The 17,771-nt window shown below is 38.9% G+C and overlaps 1 protein-coding gene across 1 annotated transcript in view; it reads left to right on the top strand.

The window, feature by feature from the left end:
* Nucleotides 1-8,556, top strand: part of LOC128507855 (gamma-aminobutyric acid receptor subunit alpha-3-like) — a 140,511-nt gene extending 131,955 nt beyond the window's left edge. The window contains exon 11 of the mRNA XM_053478982.1: nt 8,159-8,556. Within this exon, the coding sequence (XP_053334957.1) occupies nt 8,159-8,521 (363 nt within the window). The 3' untranslated portion in view covers nt 8,522-8,556. The remainder of the gene's footprint in view (nt 1-8,158) is intronic.
* Nucleotides 8,557-17,771: the final 9,215 nt, after the last annotated feature.

Here is a 17,771-nt window from a genome sequence, read left to right as displayed (position 1 = left end):
ACTGTGTAAATTAAGCTACTCATTTAACTAATCACTATTGCTCATGAGGTGATTGCGCAATGTGATGCTAGCGAGTAGCCCGTGAACAGATCTAGTGCGACTGTCCCGAAGTTAGCAAACAGTTTAAACAAAAGCACTTAAACTATACAACTTTTACACGATGGAGATACAGTTTTTACCGAACCTGCTGACGTTTCGCCATCCGTAACACCAACACGTTTTCTGTTTAAGTGTTCGTGCATGACATGCCATGAAAGCTCGGTCTTGCATAGCGTGCAGGTTACCGTCTTCTTAGAGGCGTTTAATGTAAATTGCTATCAAACCTTGGAGGACTCGGGGCGCGCGCTTTATCCTGCAGACGCTCCTGTAACATCCATTGCGCGAGCGGCTGTGTATCTGTGTGTATTTGTGCATCTTGTGGTCGCGGTCTTTAGTGACGTCAGCAGCCCAACTAATCGATAACCGCATTCGTTGACAACGAATTTCATTATCGATAATTATCGATTTTATCGATTAGTTGTTGCAGCCCTAAAAGTGACTGATGTGCCTAACTTTTTTTAGCAGAGCTTCTGTTTTACTGAATAATTCACGATTTTTTATGAATATGTAAGACTTATTAACACCTCTCAACACACACAGAAACACACCAAAACACACAGAAAGCAGACTAAACGTCATGAGCACATCCCTCCCCCAAACAGCGCAGCAGTGAGCATTTTCTTACATCTAAGGGCCCGTCCACACGGAGACGCGTTTCGCTGTATACGTATAAATCTTTTATCGTATTGGCGTTTCGTCCACACGGATCCAGCGTTTTAGGAGACTGAAACCGCAATTTTTTAAAACCGGGTCCCAAAGTGGATAAATCTGAAAACGACACCCTTGCGTCTTCGTGTGTACGGCCAATCCGTATATTTTGTGAAACGATGATGTCATCACATCACGTGTCGGCTGCGTCACACGTAACAGCAACAACAATAATGGCGGACTACATAATTGTGTTCGTGTTGCTACAAAGCCTACTTTCAATTCAATTTTATTTGTATAGCGCTTTTAGCAATTTTCATTGCCGCAAAGCTACTAGCTTTATTACAGCAAAATCTATCGTTTCTATGCAACTGTTATGAGCAACAAGCGATAATACAGCGCACAAGGTTATGCGCATGCTCAAAGTCTTTTTCTCCGTGTATAGTGTAACTCTATGGGAGAATTACAGCGCCCCATACTGGTCTGGCATATACTACATCGTTTTCAGTGGTTTCGTGTGCAGATATTTCTTGAGACGACGCCGTGTTCATGAAAAAAAATTATCGGATAGGGAACGCACCGGCTTTGTGTGGACGGAGTCTAAACTGAGTCATTTACATAAATCACTGATCAATAGCTCATGATACATACATTTAAGCAATTTATTAATACAGTACCTGTTTTACATGGAAATTTACAGGCTTGTTACTAAATGATTTACTCCGATAAAGAGCCACCCTAAAAATAAATGCAGGATTACTTTTTTCTAGGCTAAATATAAATGCTTTTATAAAGTGTGCCATTGTTATCTACTTCAAATATTTGTTAATTTAATTTAAATGAGGTTTGGGCTCGGGGTGTTGAGCATCATTATATCTTCCTATAATTTTCTACGTAGTCTAATCAGCGGTCAACCGCACGCATAAAGTTTTCCAAAGCGCACCGGCAGAAGTAGACTAATGCTTATGAATGTGTCAGGAAAAAACAGCAAGCAGACTGATTCTGACCATTTTAATAATTCTTTGATAAATTAGTGATTTCTTTGTTTTCGGCTGTAGTGATGAAGGTGATCATGTCATCTCGTCGCTCCGCACCAGTGAACGCGCCTACAATTTACTTTCCATACGAATTACATATTAAAATTGTTTTCCATTAGTTTATATAAAAGCAGACCTTTCGCTTTTTAAAAGTATATATTTTTCACGTCTGTTTACTTTAATTTATTTAACAAAATTATAAAGTTTTTTATCATTGTTAGTGCACCTAAATATAAGTAGGATCTTATAAAGGCTATGTAGCTTATATAGTTTTACTATATAGTTTTTGCACATTAATCTGGCAAACTTTTTCTGATGCACACCCAGTCTGTTTTCTATAAGCTTTGCTTAAATTTGATGCAAATAAGAAATGCCTATATTTAATTTAAATTTAAAATCTGTACTGTAATTTTAGTACTGTAATTGTAAATTCGTTTAATGTTTCACGTGAGTCATTATTTATTAAAGAAAATTATGATGATCATAACAGCCTACTGCACTTTATTCTTATAATAACGCAAAAACACAAGCGAGGCTAAATGACAACGACATCTGCGGACACAGTAGAACGTCCCGACAATGTTTTGATTTTATGATCATTTAGTTTTATTTATTTCAGGTAATAAATCTATTACAAATTATAAAGAACACAAAATATAAGATGGCACAAGACTCTATGTGTAGCTTTTCTAATTACACATAATAAAATCTAAAGGCACACTGTGTTAACGTTTACTTTGCTTAAATTTGATCCTAAAAAGATTTAATTTAATTTAAATTCTAAATTTGTACAGTAATGTTACTACTGTGATTATAAATTTGTTTAATTACAATGTTTCACTTGAATTTATCTGCAACTATGTGCGGCTCTAGATGAGCTGTGGCTCATTAATCCTGGGGAGAACAAACTGATGCCTAAGGCGTCGGCCTATAGTTATATAGCGCCACTCAGCGGTAAAAGCCAGCAAACGCACAAACCCAAATGCTGTTGCCGTGCGCCGCGACGGTAAAAGTAGAATACCGATTGTCTACCTACTGTACTATACAAACCTCTTTTCACTGGTTAGTCTAGATTTGGTGCCAGCTATTACATCATCTTAAATATAACTTTCTATTCATTCTATCAGAATCTTATCTAAATCAATCCAAGTGCTTGTTTTGTGATTTAAATATTGAAGAAGGTTTAAGCAAGAAGTGCAACCACATGGGATCGAGTAAGTGCTTCACCTACAATATATTTTAATACATTCATATGTTAATCGGTCTGTGTGTGGTTCTGAGACAAAGTGAAGATCAGTGCAGAATTAGCACTAGGGGTGGAAGGCGCAATTACCTCCATTTGGGATTTGGAGCATGTTTAATTCATGCAGCTCGACAGCCTGTTTATTACACAGAAGTCCATAATGAGTCCAATATAGTAGCATTTCACAGCACTGCTAGCTCTCAGGATAGCCACCCAGCCCTGTAGCGTAATACACACACACACTAACACTCACACTCACACTTTCGCACTTACACTCGCACTCTGGATCTAAAACTGTTCCTGTGTTTGTGTGTGACAGTGTTGATCTGTTCTAGACGATAGATTTAAAGTAGCAGATTATGATTAGGGCTGCACGTGTCGCAATTTTAATATTTAATTATTTAAGGTATTGTTTAGTCTTGAAACTTATTTATAGAGACAAAAAGCAAAAAATTGCACTAAAAGAGTTGCATGAAGACTTGCATAAATTCAATTTTATTTGTATAGCGCTTTTAACAATCGTCGTTGTCGCAAAGCAGGTTTACACAATCAAAAGAAATTATAGAAGTTTGTATGAAATGTGAATCTGTATGAATCGGAATAATCAGATTGTCCCTGATGAACAAGCCGAGTGTGACAGAAAAACTCCCTGAGATGGCAAGAGGAAGAAACCCTGAGAGGAACCAGACTTAACAGGGAACCCATCCTCACCTGGGTGATAACGGATAGCAGGGGTCCGCTATCACCCAAATCTAAAAATCCAAAATGATCTGCAGTAATGATGGGAAGTCCGAAAAATTTTTGTGACTCGGTTCTTTGAATCTCGTTCATTAAAATGAACAAATCTTTTTTTTAATCATTTCAATCATTTAGTTCTTTTGATCAGAAATAAATTAAAATGTTTTCAATAAAAATTCCCCCAATACGTCTACATACACAAATTTTGGCTATAATTTCAGTTATGAAAATATTACATATAATATTACAACCAAGGACATATTATAATAAAAAGAATGAGCAGCTCATCTCTTATATCTTCCAATCTAAGTCGTTTGATCTTATTATCGTATATTGCACCGCATAGCGTCTATGGGAGTCATGTGTCAAAAGAACTAACGACTCGAGACTTGAAGACTCATCGCTGAGAATCATTCAATTCTGTTTCCTGTATATAACATACGGAGGTCTCGCGATGCTTTGCGCATGCGCGCCCAATAGAAAATAAACGAATCACTCTCCGAGACGACTCTTTCACCATGTTAAAGATTCAGTCATGTTAAAGATTCGTTTAAAAAGAACGACTCGTTCATGAACGAGCCTGATTACTAATCTGCAGTCATACTGTGTAGATCATAGGAGGCTGTAAGTTTAATATAACAGATGATGTTATTAGGTTAATTGAGTCCAATTGGTTATTGGAGGCTGAGGTAGACTGTAGGAAACTCCAGTCCTGAACTATTGAGCGATTGTAGTCACGAGTCCGAAGAAAACAGCTGTCTGCATTAGCCGAGGACAGGACTGTCTTCATGGTAAAGTGGAACCGTCTCCAATCACTACACACATCCCAGACAGACCACGAGGGACGTCCATGTGACCAGATCTCCAACCAGTTTCATTGTCTCTTCAGCATGATGCCTGGATGTGCTTAAAATGAATTATTTATATTAATATTACAGAAGCACCAAATTAGCCTTTCCTGCCCACCAAAGCCACACACGTGGCACTAGTTTAAAGCAAATATTGCTAAAACACTGATGAAGGAGGCTTTTGACTGTACAGTTTTAGCATGAGGCTTAGAGTTTATATACTTCAGACAAAACTCCAAATGAATTACTAAATATTCGTACATCACCTGTAATAAATTTCACCTTTTTTCTCAACAAAATGTTTAATATGCGATTAATTGTGCAGCACTGATTATGATTTATTTACTCATCCTTAAAGCAGATTATTTAGTAACTAATATGAATTACTTAGATGGAATCTGGAATGTTTGGATTTTCTGTGCGTACAGACCCCTTTAGTGTTTAGACTCCTTAACTTCAGTGATAATCTGATTCAAAGCTCTGTCAAGGCTTTTATTAAGGCATCAGATGTTCTTTCGCTTATTTTAACGTCATTCAGCTAAACTAAGACTAAACTCGGACATGGCGTAACTTTAAACAATCCTTGCACCTTCGTGTCAGTGGTTAAATGATGCTAAGTGGTTTTTCAGACCAAACATATGTCTTAGAACCTCCAAGGCGTTTATAAAGACAAATTAAAGGCGTGCAAGTCTCTTAATGCTTACAGATATGTTGTTTGTGCGAATGTTTAGGACGTAAGTTTTTGCGAATGCAGCAGTAAGGATGTTGTGACACTGAAATTCTCATAAATGCGCTCCTAACTCTTGAATTAAGAAGTTGATGATGCTCAAGTTCATATGCATGTGAAGGCAGGTGAGCGAATACTTTTGGCAATATAGTGTATGTAGCCTGAGCTAGCAAGTTATGTAGTGGTGTAGTGGTTAGCACTGTCGCCTTGTACCTCCAGGGTCCGGGTTCGATTCCTGGCCAGGCTCGATTTCTGTCTCTGTGTGTATGGAGTTTGCATGTTCTCCCCGTGCTTGGTGGGTTTCCTCCGGGTACTTAGTTTTTTCCCACAGTCCAAAGACATGTACAGTAGGTTAGGTTAATAAGTGTGTGCCCTGCGATTGATTGGCACCCTTGTGATTGATACACCACCTTGTGCCCTAAATCTCCTGTGATAGGCTTCAGGCCCCCGCGACTCTAAATACAGGATTAGTGATTAGTAGGTAACAGTTATGTAATGTCAGAATTTTCTAAATCTAAGCATCATCATCAAAACAAGTCAGTTTTATGAGTGTGTACAGTATGTGCTAAAAAAAATGTGTGTCTACAGGTTAAAATAGAGTCAAACACACACACACACACACATTTTTTCCTGTTTTCTTTAATTGTGTATTTTGTCATAATAAATGATTGCCGCTAGATATCTGCTGTATAATAAGTCAGAACTAATGGAACTAGTTATGTACAGTGAAATCCTTTGTGACCGTTCGTTCACCTAAAAAAACTTTGGATGAAGGTTTTTTTGTTTTTTTTTGTTTTTTTGTTTTTTTGTTTTTTTTTTCCCTCTGCAGCTTCTCTGCAGTGCTGTTAGGAATTTAACCTTAAACCTGTCAGGGGTGTCGTGCCTCCTCCCAATACGAATTTGTTCCCAGACGCTCTGGGGTACAGAGGCTCTGCTTATTTAGTCGAGCATTCCGCTGGCTAACTTGTCATCTGGCCAGGATGTTCTTTCGGTTTTTGACATCAGCTCAGCATCACTGGCCTAATGTATTTGTGGCCAGGGGAGGAGTGGCGTGACAGGTGAAATCTTTTTTACTCAGAGGCTCAAGGCCAGAAACCGCTCCGGCCAAAACATATTTATTTATTTATCTATCTATCTATGTTTGTGTGCTAGCGCATCCTCATTCCCTGGTGTTTTTTTTTTTTTTTTTTTTTTAGATCTTTGGGTTAGATGGTACTCAGGTATACTAAAGTATAATTACAAACATTTCATAAGTTCATAAGAGACTTTCATTCACAATTACATTAAGTTTACACAATATTTGCTTTGTTAATCCTTTGTTTTTTGCAGCAGTCTTCCGAACTGGTAAAGTACAACAGGCAGCTGGATTATTCTGTTGTTGGTCTGAAGTAACCATTTAAGCAGGAAGAAGATATCGGGCAGTGAGCGGGAACACTTTATTAGAGGAGGTGTACTGTAAAGTGCTGTGTTATCAGCACCACAGTCATGACCGTACCAAGGTGTTTGTCTGACCGCAGTGCGAGGATTATCAGGGTCACATACAGCGGCAGAAGTGCGCAGTAAGTGCACTTAAACAAAATGACAGGCTGTACTAAAATCTGACAGGGTACGAATGCAAATGCAGAGTTTAGTAAAACCAGCCGGTGAGGCAGAGATCAAAAATCAGAGTCAGAGGGTGAGGTGGCGTTCCAATCCAGACTACACTCACACACTCTGGAAATAAAATGTATTTAGGAAAAACAAAGAGACAGAAACCAAAATAACTTGGAAAAACGCAGAGAAAACCAAAGAGAGAACAAAATGCAAGACGAGAAACTTAAATCAGGCAGATAATCAAAAACTGAAAATCAGGTAGCAGGAAATGTGTGTCAACATAAAAGTCTTTAGTTCAAAGTGTCTGGAAGCATGCAGCGCCTCGGGGAGAATCCAGACGCCCGCAGTTAATATTTTTTCATTATAAAGGGTAAATTCATCATTTATTTATACGAAATATGAGAAAGTCAGTCTGCTGAAGTTTTGGCTGTATGTTCTAAAATTACCTTTAATAGTGAGTAATTTAAAATAATAATTATAATAATAAATTGCTTTATTTCGCGCCTTCTGACCACCAGGGGCCACAAGAGTCACCACATACAGCCATCGTTTCTGCGTCTTTTCCTTTCATTTAGCCTCTGGCTGATCCAAACTTACACAACAATCAGTTTTCTCTTACTTACTGTTTGCTGTTAAGCCTTAATTCCACCAAGGCTACCGGGTCGAATCTTCACTCTGTGTTTTTTTTTTCTCTTAGCAGGCCTGTGGCTGGTGCTGCTAGCATTGTCTAGGCACTGATTATAGCTAGCTGGTATAATTACGAGAGCTAGAGTCGGTCTCTGTTCACCGGTTAAGTGCACTCTTGTCTTTCATTCTTGGGCATCAGTTTGCTCCAGGGAATCTGCACTAGTGTGAGCGTTTAAGTTCTTCTTTTTCGGTGGCGTTTATTTATCCAAACCACACACATCTCGGTGATTCCGGAGGAGTGAAATACTGTGATACTGAACATCCAACAGGGCTCCTTGTGTTTCAGAGCCCCAGTGTTAATCCGTACGATGGCAGTATTTACTGCAGATTCCATCACTCCACAACCTCATTGAAACTGTCTCGTCAACCACTTTGCAGACAAGACATTTTTGCGTAGTATTTATTTATTTTTTAGAACACATTACAGATCCAGTGAGTGCACGCAGAAAGTGCGAGATATAAACTTCATCTGTAAACTGTTGAAAAACTTCTCAGTTCATCTGTAACTTTGTATCTCTGCTGATTTCTTCCCCCACAGAGAAACGATTCAGTGACTTTCTCCAAAAAGACCAACAACACCTTTAACATCGTAGGCACCACCTACCCGATGAGCGTCGGGAAAGATCCTGGACTCACCACCATCGCCAAGAGCGCTTCCGGCACCGCCTCGGCCCCCACCCAGACCCAGACCCAGACCCAGCCAGTCCGAGAGGTACGTCTCTCCAGAATGGACGGCGAGTACATCTGCGAAGGCGTCAAGAAGTCCTACAACCGCGTCAGCAAAGTGGACAAGATCTCACGCATCATCTTTCCTGTGCTCTTCTTCATCTTCAACCTGGCCTACTGGGCCACTTACGTCAACAGGAAGCCGACCATCAGGAGGTCCAACACGCAAAACTAAACCTAACATATATACATATATTAAGAAAATGTAAAAAACGGGAGTAGCCATATGATGCTACCACTACATTCACAATTTATTTATTTATTTTATTTATTTGTTTATATTCGCTGGTTTGCATCGGTTTTCACGTCCGGGTTGCGCGCGATCGTTCGATACGAAACACTTTTAGATTCTGTCTATTCGAGAAATCGTTTATGAGAGATTAGTGTGGAAACGTCCGAGCGAGCCTAGTAGTGCATTTCAGCAGCGTCTACAAAGTCTGTACGCTCACCGCACGCGTGTGTACAGCGATAGGTAGAAAACTCTGAGCCTTCCTTGGTAGTCAGTCGATCGCCTGTAGCCATTAGCAGCCAGCAGCGAAGTTCGTGTGTGTCTGTGTACTCTTCATGATGATCAGTGTTTGCTCTTGGAGTCTCAGCCAGTTTAGACCAGTATCACCTACGATTGCTTTTTTTCCATCACCCACACGAGTTATTTGTGTTGCATTGCTCTAACGCAGGCTCAAAGGTAAAGAAACTGTGTGCCTTTTTACCCGATCCCTGTCCCGTTCACATGAATCATTCATCACTCTCACGCTTCCCGTCCGAAGTTTACTCCAAGAAAAAAAATGTAAACTCCCTTAGAGTCGTTTGCCGCTCCATCGAAAGCATCTGACATTTTATCACTAACACACTTATGTGCACACACTGCACGTGAAAAACATCCAATCTGTTTTTCATATCTGTCTTCATCTGCATAGACTGCACCTCGTATCACTTATTGCCGTTTTTTTTTCCAGTCTCTAAACGAATAATTGTTTATTTTTGTGTTTTTGTTTCGATTTCTGCTTTGACAAATCACAAGACTGCTTTACTGCTTTAACAAGCGAGTTAAAGTATCGTGACTAAAGTTAAAACTAACTGTGCCATGCCGTTACCAAGAGCTAAAACTGTGAATAGCGCCATCCGTAGGCTTTAGAGTGATTATTTTCACTATTGTACTGTTTGTAGTATACGATACATCCGTGTTAATATGTATGTAAAAAAGAAAAATGTGCCAAATCTTGCGTTTTCTATTTTGAAAGAGCCAAGTTTACAACAATTACTTTTCTTTTTAAAGTTGCGTAATGTACGTACTTATGTAACAGCAAGCTATACGAAGCAAAAAAACCCATTAACCCGACCATCTCACCAATCGTCGCTATTGATTAATAGTTCCGAGTACATCATGTAGATTTCCATCCATCATTTAAATAAAAAAACTAAACAAAAAAACATAAGAGGACTCTATTAGAAAATAATTTTATGTTTTGTTCCTTTGTTTTTACACATCTCATGCTGTAATAGTAGATTTAATGCATGACAATCTCGTCGATATTCAGTCTGTCACCTCCCGTTACACCGGGTTGCCACGATCCCACGCGACACCCGACGTGTAGTCGTGTCTCCGAATAGCCGTGTTTGGAGTCTGTAGATACCTTATCGTCTCATGGGGATACGTCATACGTTTGTATTTTGACTCAAATCATGTAAATCGTGAAATATAAAACCGTATCTGAATATAGGACTATATTTATATAGTGATATAAACATTTATTTATGGTATTTGTTTTATATATATATATATATATATATATATATATATATATAGACATAGAGTTAAATATATACTGTATTACTGTATAATATAATATAATATAATATAATAAGATGCCAGGGAAGCCCACCAGAGAGGAACTGTCCCATCCTAATAAACCCGCTGAGGTCAGGACTGATCTGTGTCTCGAACTCGAAGACATCCGCGAGGCTTCCCTGTTTAATAATATCAGAGCAAATGTATAAAATCAGTGATCCGTACAGCAACTGTACTGTAGTTCTGTGAATTAGACCAGATCTGTATTCCAATCTCTATTCAAGGCCAGGTAAAAAAAAAAAAAAAAAAATTGTGATAGTAATGTAATGTACAGTATTGTGAATCCAGTTTAAATAGGATACTCAGAAACTGTCGTCTGTGTAACAGTTCTCTATAACTTTTGCCGTATAAACTTATGCACACTGACAAAAGTTCTCTAGATATGTATTTTTATGACAGTTACGTTTATTGCGAAAGGTTTGATGGTGAAGGAATGATACGCATTTTATGTCCAAGCCATGACTGATTAACACCCAGTATTTAATATACACCGCCTGGCCAAAAAAAGTAAAATAAATAAAATCACGCAAGTAATATTTCATTTATAAATAATTCCTTGTGCTTCCTTCGAGAGACATTCTCTCACACTCTGAGTCCTGGAAAATGTTCGTACCATCAGGGAAGAAGAAACCCTCCATAGATGTGATCCTCTGGTGATTCAGGACATTCAGGTGGTCAGCTGACTTCATTTTATTGCCCCATAACTTTACTGAGTCTCGACCTGAGTAACTGATCAACCCCAGATCATAACACTGTCTCCAGAGGCTTGTACAGTGGACACTATGCATGATGGGAGCATCGCTTCATGTCCTTCCCTTCTTACCCTGACACGCCCATCACTCTGGGATAGGCTCAGTCTGGACTCATCAGGTCACATGACCTTTTTCCATCGCTCCAAAGTCCAGTCTTTATGCTCCCTAGCCCTCAAACTGAAGCCTTTTTCTGATGAGTCTCACTAACAAGTGGTTTTCATATAAACATACAGATGTTTAGTCCTGTTTAGTTTTCATCAGTTGATGTAGTTATAAACACAGCTTTTGTTTTTTTACTATTGATTTTTTTAATTATGCAACTTTACCAAGCGTTTAATCTCCCATGAAACTTATTCAGGATGTTTTTTTTAAACACATTTTTTCTGAGAAATTAAGGTTTAGCTCGATCCTTCCAGGGTGTAAAAATTTACTGGACGGGTCTTAAACCAATTCCAGTCAGTTTAATTGTTTCTACACAGGAGAATAATATAACCCTTCTGAAATGGCAATATCTTTTTTGGCCAGGCAGTGTGTTAAGTAAGTTTGTCACTGCCAGTCTTTTTAAAAAACTGTGCTAATGCTGCTTTATCTTTGCTTTGGCGTAAGGTAAACTTTAATTTTTTTGCCTCGTTGTGGTTTGTAATAGAGCCTTTGTGTAGATCTGGTTGCAGCTTTGTCTCTTACATCATTAAAATGTGATTGCGTAGGTGAATTTGTGGGCACTTTGTGTTCCATTTTTCACTGAAAACTCTCCGTCTGCAAGACGTCTTGTCCATACTGTATAAAAGACTAACAGACAGTCTTACAGCTTCACGCATGTCCCAGCTGCTTCCACCTGCAAACTAACTTTGCTCCTCGGGTTGGCTTCGTTTGATATAACAAACAGCCTAAGGGGAGATCAGTGTTGTCTTTTATGTTTACACTCACCAGCGGCTTTGTTAGGAAACTACTGCATGTCTGGGCATCCGTGCCGTTATCCAGTCAGTCAGTCAGTCATGTGACAGCAGGGCAATTGGGAAAACAATCATGCAGAATCAGGGTTTACATCTAACATCAGAAGCATTGCGCGGATATGAATAATTCTCACAAAAAGATCCAGTTTTGGTGTCCATCATGGCATCAGGTTCCTGCCCTTAGCTGATGGAACTCCATGTGGTTTTGTGCTCTTGTAGCTTGTTCTCCTCAAGGTTTGGTGTTTTGAGATGCTTTTCAGATCACTGTGTTTGTAAAGAGGGGTTATTTGATTTCATGTCAGCTTGTCATGTCATGCCACTCCCTTCTTCTGCAGAACTGGATGTTTTGTTTGTTTGTCTAAAAAAGATCAGAAGTTTCACTGATAAAATTTTTTTTTATCCTGATGTTGGATGTGAACGTTAACGGAAACCTGTACTGTTTGCGCATTGCCGATGTGATTGGCTGATCAATTAGTGCCATGACGCTGAAGTGACTGGTGAGCTAAAACCAATCATTCCATTTATAAACTTGTGGCTGTTGGTTATTGGTCAGAGTCACATATTAATTTTTATTGTTATTATTATTATTATTATTCTGCTTTCTTTAGCAGCGCTACACTGTGATTGTACACAAATCATCAGCTCGAGCTCACCATTCTTTTCTGTATATAAATCAGATAAAAGAAATCCTTGTCCAAAAAAGTTGTTCGCAGTTAAAAAAAAATACTGTGCGAAGAACAAGGGTGACTTGATAAAGCCGCCTTCCTCAAAATTAATTGTGATGTTTACGACTCGCTTCCTCGGCCGTACATCATGATTATCGCCAAATTATCCGCCGTGCCAAATGACCTTTTGAGAGAAGCGCAGTGAGAGAACTGATTTACCCACAGATATCGACTGAGTTTAGTGTGTGTGTGTGTGCGCGCCTCAATCAAGCAGTTAGGTTTTCTGTACTGAAATGTCATTAAAGCTTCAGATACATGAGCAACGGCGTTTTCCTTTTTTCCGCGGGTCATTTTTCCGAACTGCAGTGATCACGAGCAGTAAAAAAAAAAGATTAAAAATAACTAGCTTACCTAAATATATATATATATATAATAATAAAACAAACAAGTTAAAATAAAACAAATTAACCTGCACTTAAATAAAAGTTTAAATAAATCCCAAAAGATGTGTTTATGTGTGTGTGTGTGTGTGTGTGTGTGTGTGTGTGTGTGTGTGTGTGTAAAGCTAAAGTAAGGAGCCCCTCCCCTTCTCGTCCCACAGTTACCCTTCCTCCACTCTTTTCACACATACGCAGCACACAACGGAAACACTGTTTTATCAGTAAAATAAACAAGAAATCTCTTTGACACTCAATTGAGCGACGCACTGATGGAATCACTGCTGTAAAGTAAAAATAAAACAAATTAACCTGCACTTTATCTTTGAAAAGAATTACGACAGAGCAGTGTTTCTGTGTAGAGCAGAGAGAGTGTGTGTGTGCGCGCGCAAACAGACACAAAGAGCAGGCTGATACAGAGAGAGAAAATGGATCTTTAACCTCTCTAAGACTTGCTTTTGCTTTACACGTGCGCTGTACACACACACACACACACATACAGACACAAAATAAAATATGTTTTACACACACACATGGTCACAGTACACACATGCACGGATGCTAATTATACCAGTAAGAGACGCGCACTAAGACCCAACAGGGGACTCAATTACCCACAATTCTGCAGCGCAAAAGAGAGAAAAAACGTTGGTTCAGTTGTAATCACGTGATGCAAGAGTCAAAACATGAAGCACGTGCGTGATAAATGATACTCCGTACTCATAAACCAAGACTTGTTCGTTTTTCAAGTCAAAATTTATTAAAAGTCTTCGACCATCGTCTTGCGGAACACTCGCAAACCGCATTACTAACAATCCGAGGTTCCACTGTATTTAAAAAGGAACTTTTTTATGAGCGTTTTATGAGGCTTCTGCTGCGTCCAGTGAATTTTCCCAGAATGCCTCTTTCTGAACCTCCTGTGCTCCCACAGCCGAGTACGGTTAACATATTCATTATTATTGTACATTGTATTATCCATCAGCTTTGCATTTACTGCAGTAATAATTGAGATGTCACAGTCGCTAACGGTTCAGTTTGTGTTTTGTTTTTGTTTGTAGAACGTCTCTAGGTGAGTGTGTTTCTCTTCTCACTAAAGCTGTGAGACTTAATCTTATTTTTTATTAGTTTTCAATTAAGAATCAATTTTTCAATTATTTAAGATTTTCTTAAGCTAATTATTTACAAATGATAATTGATGTAACATTTCACACATGGGAATTCCTTAAAAATAAACAATAGTTTGGCAGCAAATAGAAACCACTTACATCCTTTGCAAATACTTGTGTTTTCTTAGAGTATCGGTCCTTCTTTTTTTTCTTTTCTTCTTCTTTTGAGTTTATGTGCAGTTGCAACTGTACTGGAGTGCGGAGCTGCGAAAGAGATTTCAGCTTTGTACGAAACGTGACGTTTAAACAATGAACAACACAAGTTACACAACATTCCAGTGTTTATTGAATACTGGTTGTATTGCTGCTTGGGGCAAATTCATCGCTCTCTCTCACATCCCTGTTATAAAGCTCTGACACTGGAGACTCCTTCTGTTAAAAAAAAAATCCCCTAACAAAAAACCTAACCAAATCAGCAATGAAATGCTTTTCTTTACAACGTGTTTTGACGTCACAATGGCTAAACTGTTACCATGGAAACGTACTCACTTTCCTAACAGAATTCCACACAAGTGAGATTAGTAAGATTAGCTTTGTTCCTCAAATCCACAAATAAACAGTTTTATTTTTCAGTCCGATCTCGGACCACTGAAGGTCTATTAAGGTGAGTTTTTTTTCTGATCTCCAGCACTTTTAGAATTAGATTCTGTTGCGCTAACTCTAATGTAAGGAAAGCTGTTATGGGACAGGGTTTAGGGTCCAGTTTTCCTTTTAAAGCTAAAATCCCTTTGCGTTGCTGCTTGAGGCGATACTTCACACTCCTCCTGCCTCTGTGTCGCCGTGTCTCAAACGCCAGATGTCACGATGTTACGGTTTGGAAAGGCATTGGGAATTTTATTTATTTAATTTTATTATTTTGATAGACATTTTGACTTTGAAGTGATCTGTTTTTTAGGTGCTTTTTGTTGTGATCTGTTTATAAGAGTAACGACAGTATTCTGTTTTTAACCCTTCGTGTGTCTGGGTTAGCTGTTCCTTACGTTGAATAAAGATACTCGAGTTTCAGATACTCATGTGCCTCGTCTCTTTTTTTCAGTGTGTCCATATTAATGTTGGAATATTCTTAAGTGTGTGTGTGTGTGTGAGAGAGAGAGAGAGAGAAAGCGAGAGAACTTGGCTCTAGTTTATACACCTTCTACGCTGCCATTCAAAAAATACCATGCATACATTAACATTTATTTTTTGGAAATGGAAAAATTGAGCAAAGATAAAAGATGTACATTTGGCATTATTCAAATCCAGAACCACTAATTTGAGAGCAAAAAATTACAAACTATAGACACGTTTACTATAATATAATATGATATAATATGATTTCCCCATACTGTTAAATCTGGAGTTCTGGAGTCAGAGAGAAAAAATACACGCACACACACACATAGAGCATGGAACATTCAGAATTATAAACCGAGGAAAACCCTTGAACACAAGTGTCAGACTTAACAATCCAAATGCATCCAGAGACAACACGATGAGAGAACGAAACACAGGAGGGGAAAAAACAAACATACTTACAGAGACCTGGAGCTCATATCGAATTTTATGTAGTTACTTCGGTCATTTTACTAAACCTTGTGGACGATTTAATAAAACAAGCTAAAAACTACAAAACAGTGCACGCTAAAACGTGAAAACTAGGTAACTGTGATAGATTGATAGACAGACAGACAGATAAATAGACAGACTACCGCTCAAAAGTTTAGGATCACTTAGAAATTTTGTTAGAAATTGTTTTCCAAAGAAAAACACACAGAATTAGACTGAATAGAAAATACAGCGAAAAAAAAAACTTTTTTTGACATCCAGCTGTCAATAATCTAAGGAGATTTCACACCATGCTTCCTAGAGCATCTCCTACAGGATGGAGTCTTCCTCCGTACCACATGGTCAGGCTCCTCCCACTACAACAGCTCAGTAGGGTTCAGATCCGGAGACGGTGCCGTCCCCTCCATTACACTCAGAACTCCGGCTCACTTTAATTGTTTGTGAAATGAATAAAATTGTTTAAATTGCATGATTTTTTTTTCTTTGGAAAACAAAGAAATTTGCAAGTGATCCCAAACTTTTAAGCGGTGATGTAGACAGATAGATAGAAAGATAGAAAGATAGATAGATAGACTAGAACCTAATCTTGGATAAAAACTTTATGATACATGACATGATCAGGTTCTTTACTCTCAAAAAGAAATTTTAGATTTAAATTTCGATTTTTAACATTTCTTGGCAGACATTTCCAGGTGTTTTAACTGATGCCACCTGGAAGCCCCGCCCACTTTTTCACTTTGAAAGATTCTCACTAATGTCAGTAAACTTTATAATAAAATAGTTTGTGATTCATTGAGATTAAATGTGAGGGGTTTTCTTCCATGATGGAACTCTCACTGTCATGGACGCAGGACTAAAAGGAAACCAAAAACAATGACGGATCTGTGACTCACACAGGGTCAGATGGAGGATTTTTTTTCTTCATTGCTTTGATCTCGAGTCGGTCTCGCATCCCCAGGCACGTTAGCGGCATTCTCTCCATGACGTAGACCTTATGAAATATGGATTGTTGCGATGTGCTATTCCTTTTGAGCGCAGCCGCTGCTGCAGAGTGGTGGATGGAAGGAGGAGGATTGCTGCAGTTGTATCCATCATTCAGGAAGCATCAGCCTCTTCTGAAATCTCTCCTCCTCCACTTCAAAGAATCAGTGAGACACGTGAAAGACAAGGCCAGGCGAAGCTCCTGTGAGTCCTTCAATATTTACCAGAAGGCTTCCAGCCAGATGCAAACTGATGAGAGGAAATAAACACGCTGAAGCCGAGCAGCTCTTCCTGACTGAACTTTTAAACCTTTCTGGATGGGATTTGGATTAAAGACTATCTTTCTGTCATACGATGTTTGAGGATGAACTTCTCGACTCTTGCAACTTCTCAAAAGTCACATCATTGAGCCGACCAGCAAACTGAATATTTTTAGACGCAATCGCGGCCATAAAAAAAAAAACTCTTCACGGCTTTACACGTCACAGTACTAATTAAATTTATGCATCAATCAGATGAACAGCTGTTCCACAAGGGGGCAGTGTTGCTGAAACGGCTACTATTTTTAGAAATAATTTTATTTTAATGCACTCGGAGTAGTAATCATTTACACTGTACACACACACACACACACACACACAAACTGCACAACGCATCACACAGTCGCTGCAGATTTGTCACACAAATGTCCGTGATGCAACTGTCCCTTTCCACCACGTCCCAAAGCCGCTCTTTAGGAGTGAGGTCATGTGACTGTGAGTGCAGTGACCTCACTGTCATGTTCAAGAAACCAGCGTTAGATGATTTTAGCTTTGTGACCCGGCATTATCCTGTGGTTATAAAGGGATGGACACGATGTGTATCTCCCCCACAACATCACAACACCACCACCAGCCTGAACCTCTGATACGCGGCAGGATGGATCCATGCTTTCATGGGGTTTACATGATTTTGACCCAACCATCAAAAATCGAGACTCATCAGTGCAGGTGATGTTTTTCTGATCTTCAGGTGTCTGATGTTGGTGAGACCATGTGACCTGTACCCTCAGGTTCCTGTTCTTATCTGAGAGGAGCG

Source organism: Clarias gariepinus, chromosome 19 (assembly GCF_024256425.1).
Source record: "Clarias gariepinus isolate MV-2021 ecotype Netherlands chromosome 19, CGAR_prim_01v2, whole genome shotgun sequence".
Classification (NCBI taxonomy): Eukaryota; Metazoa; Chordata; class Actinopteri; order Siluriformes; family Clariidae; genus Clarias; species Clarias gariepinus.
Note: the sequence above shows the minus strand (reverse complement) of the source record. Positions and strands in the feature narration are given on the sequence as shown.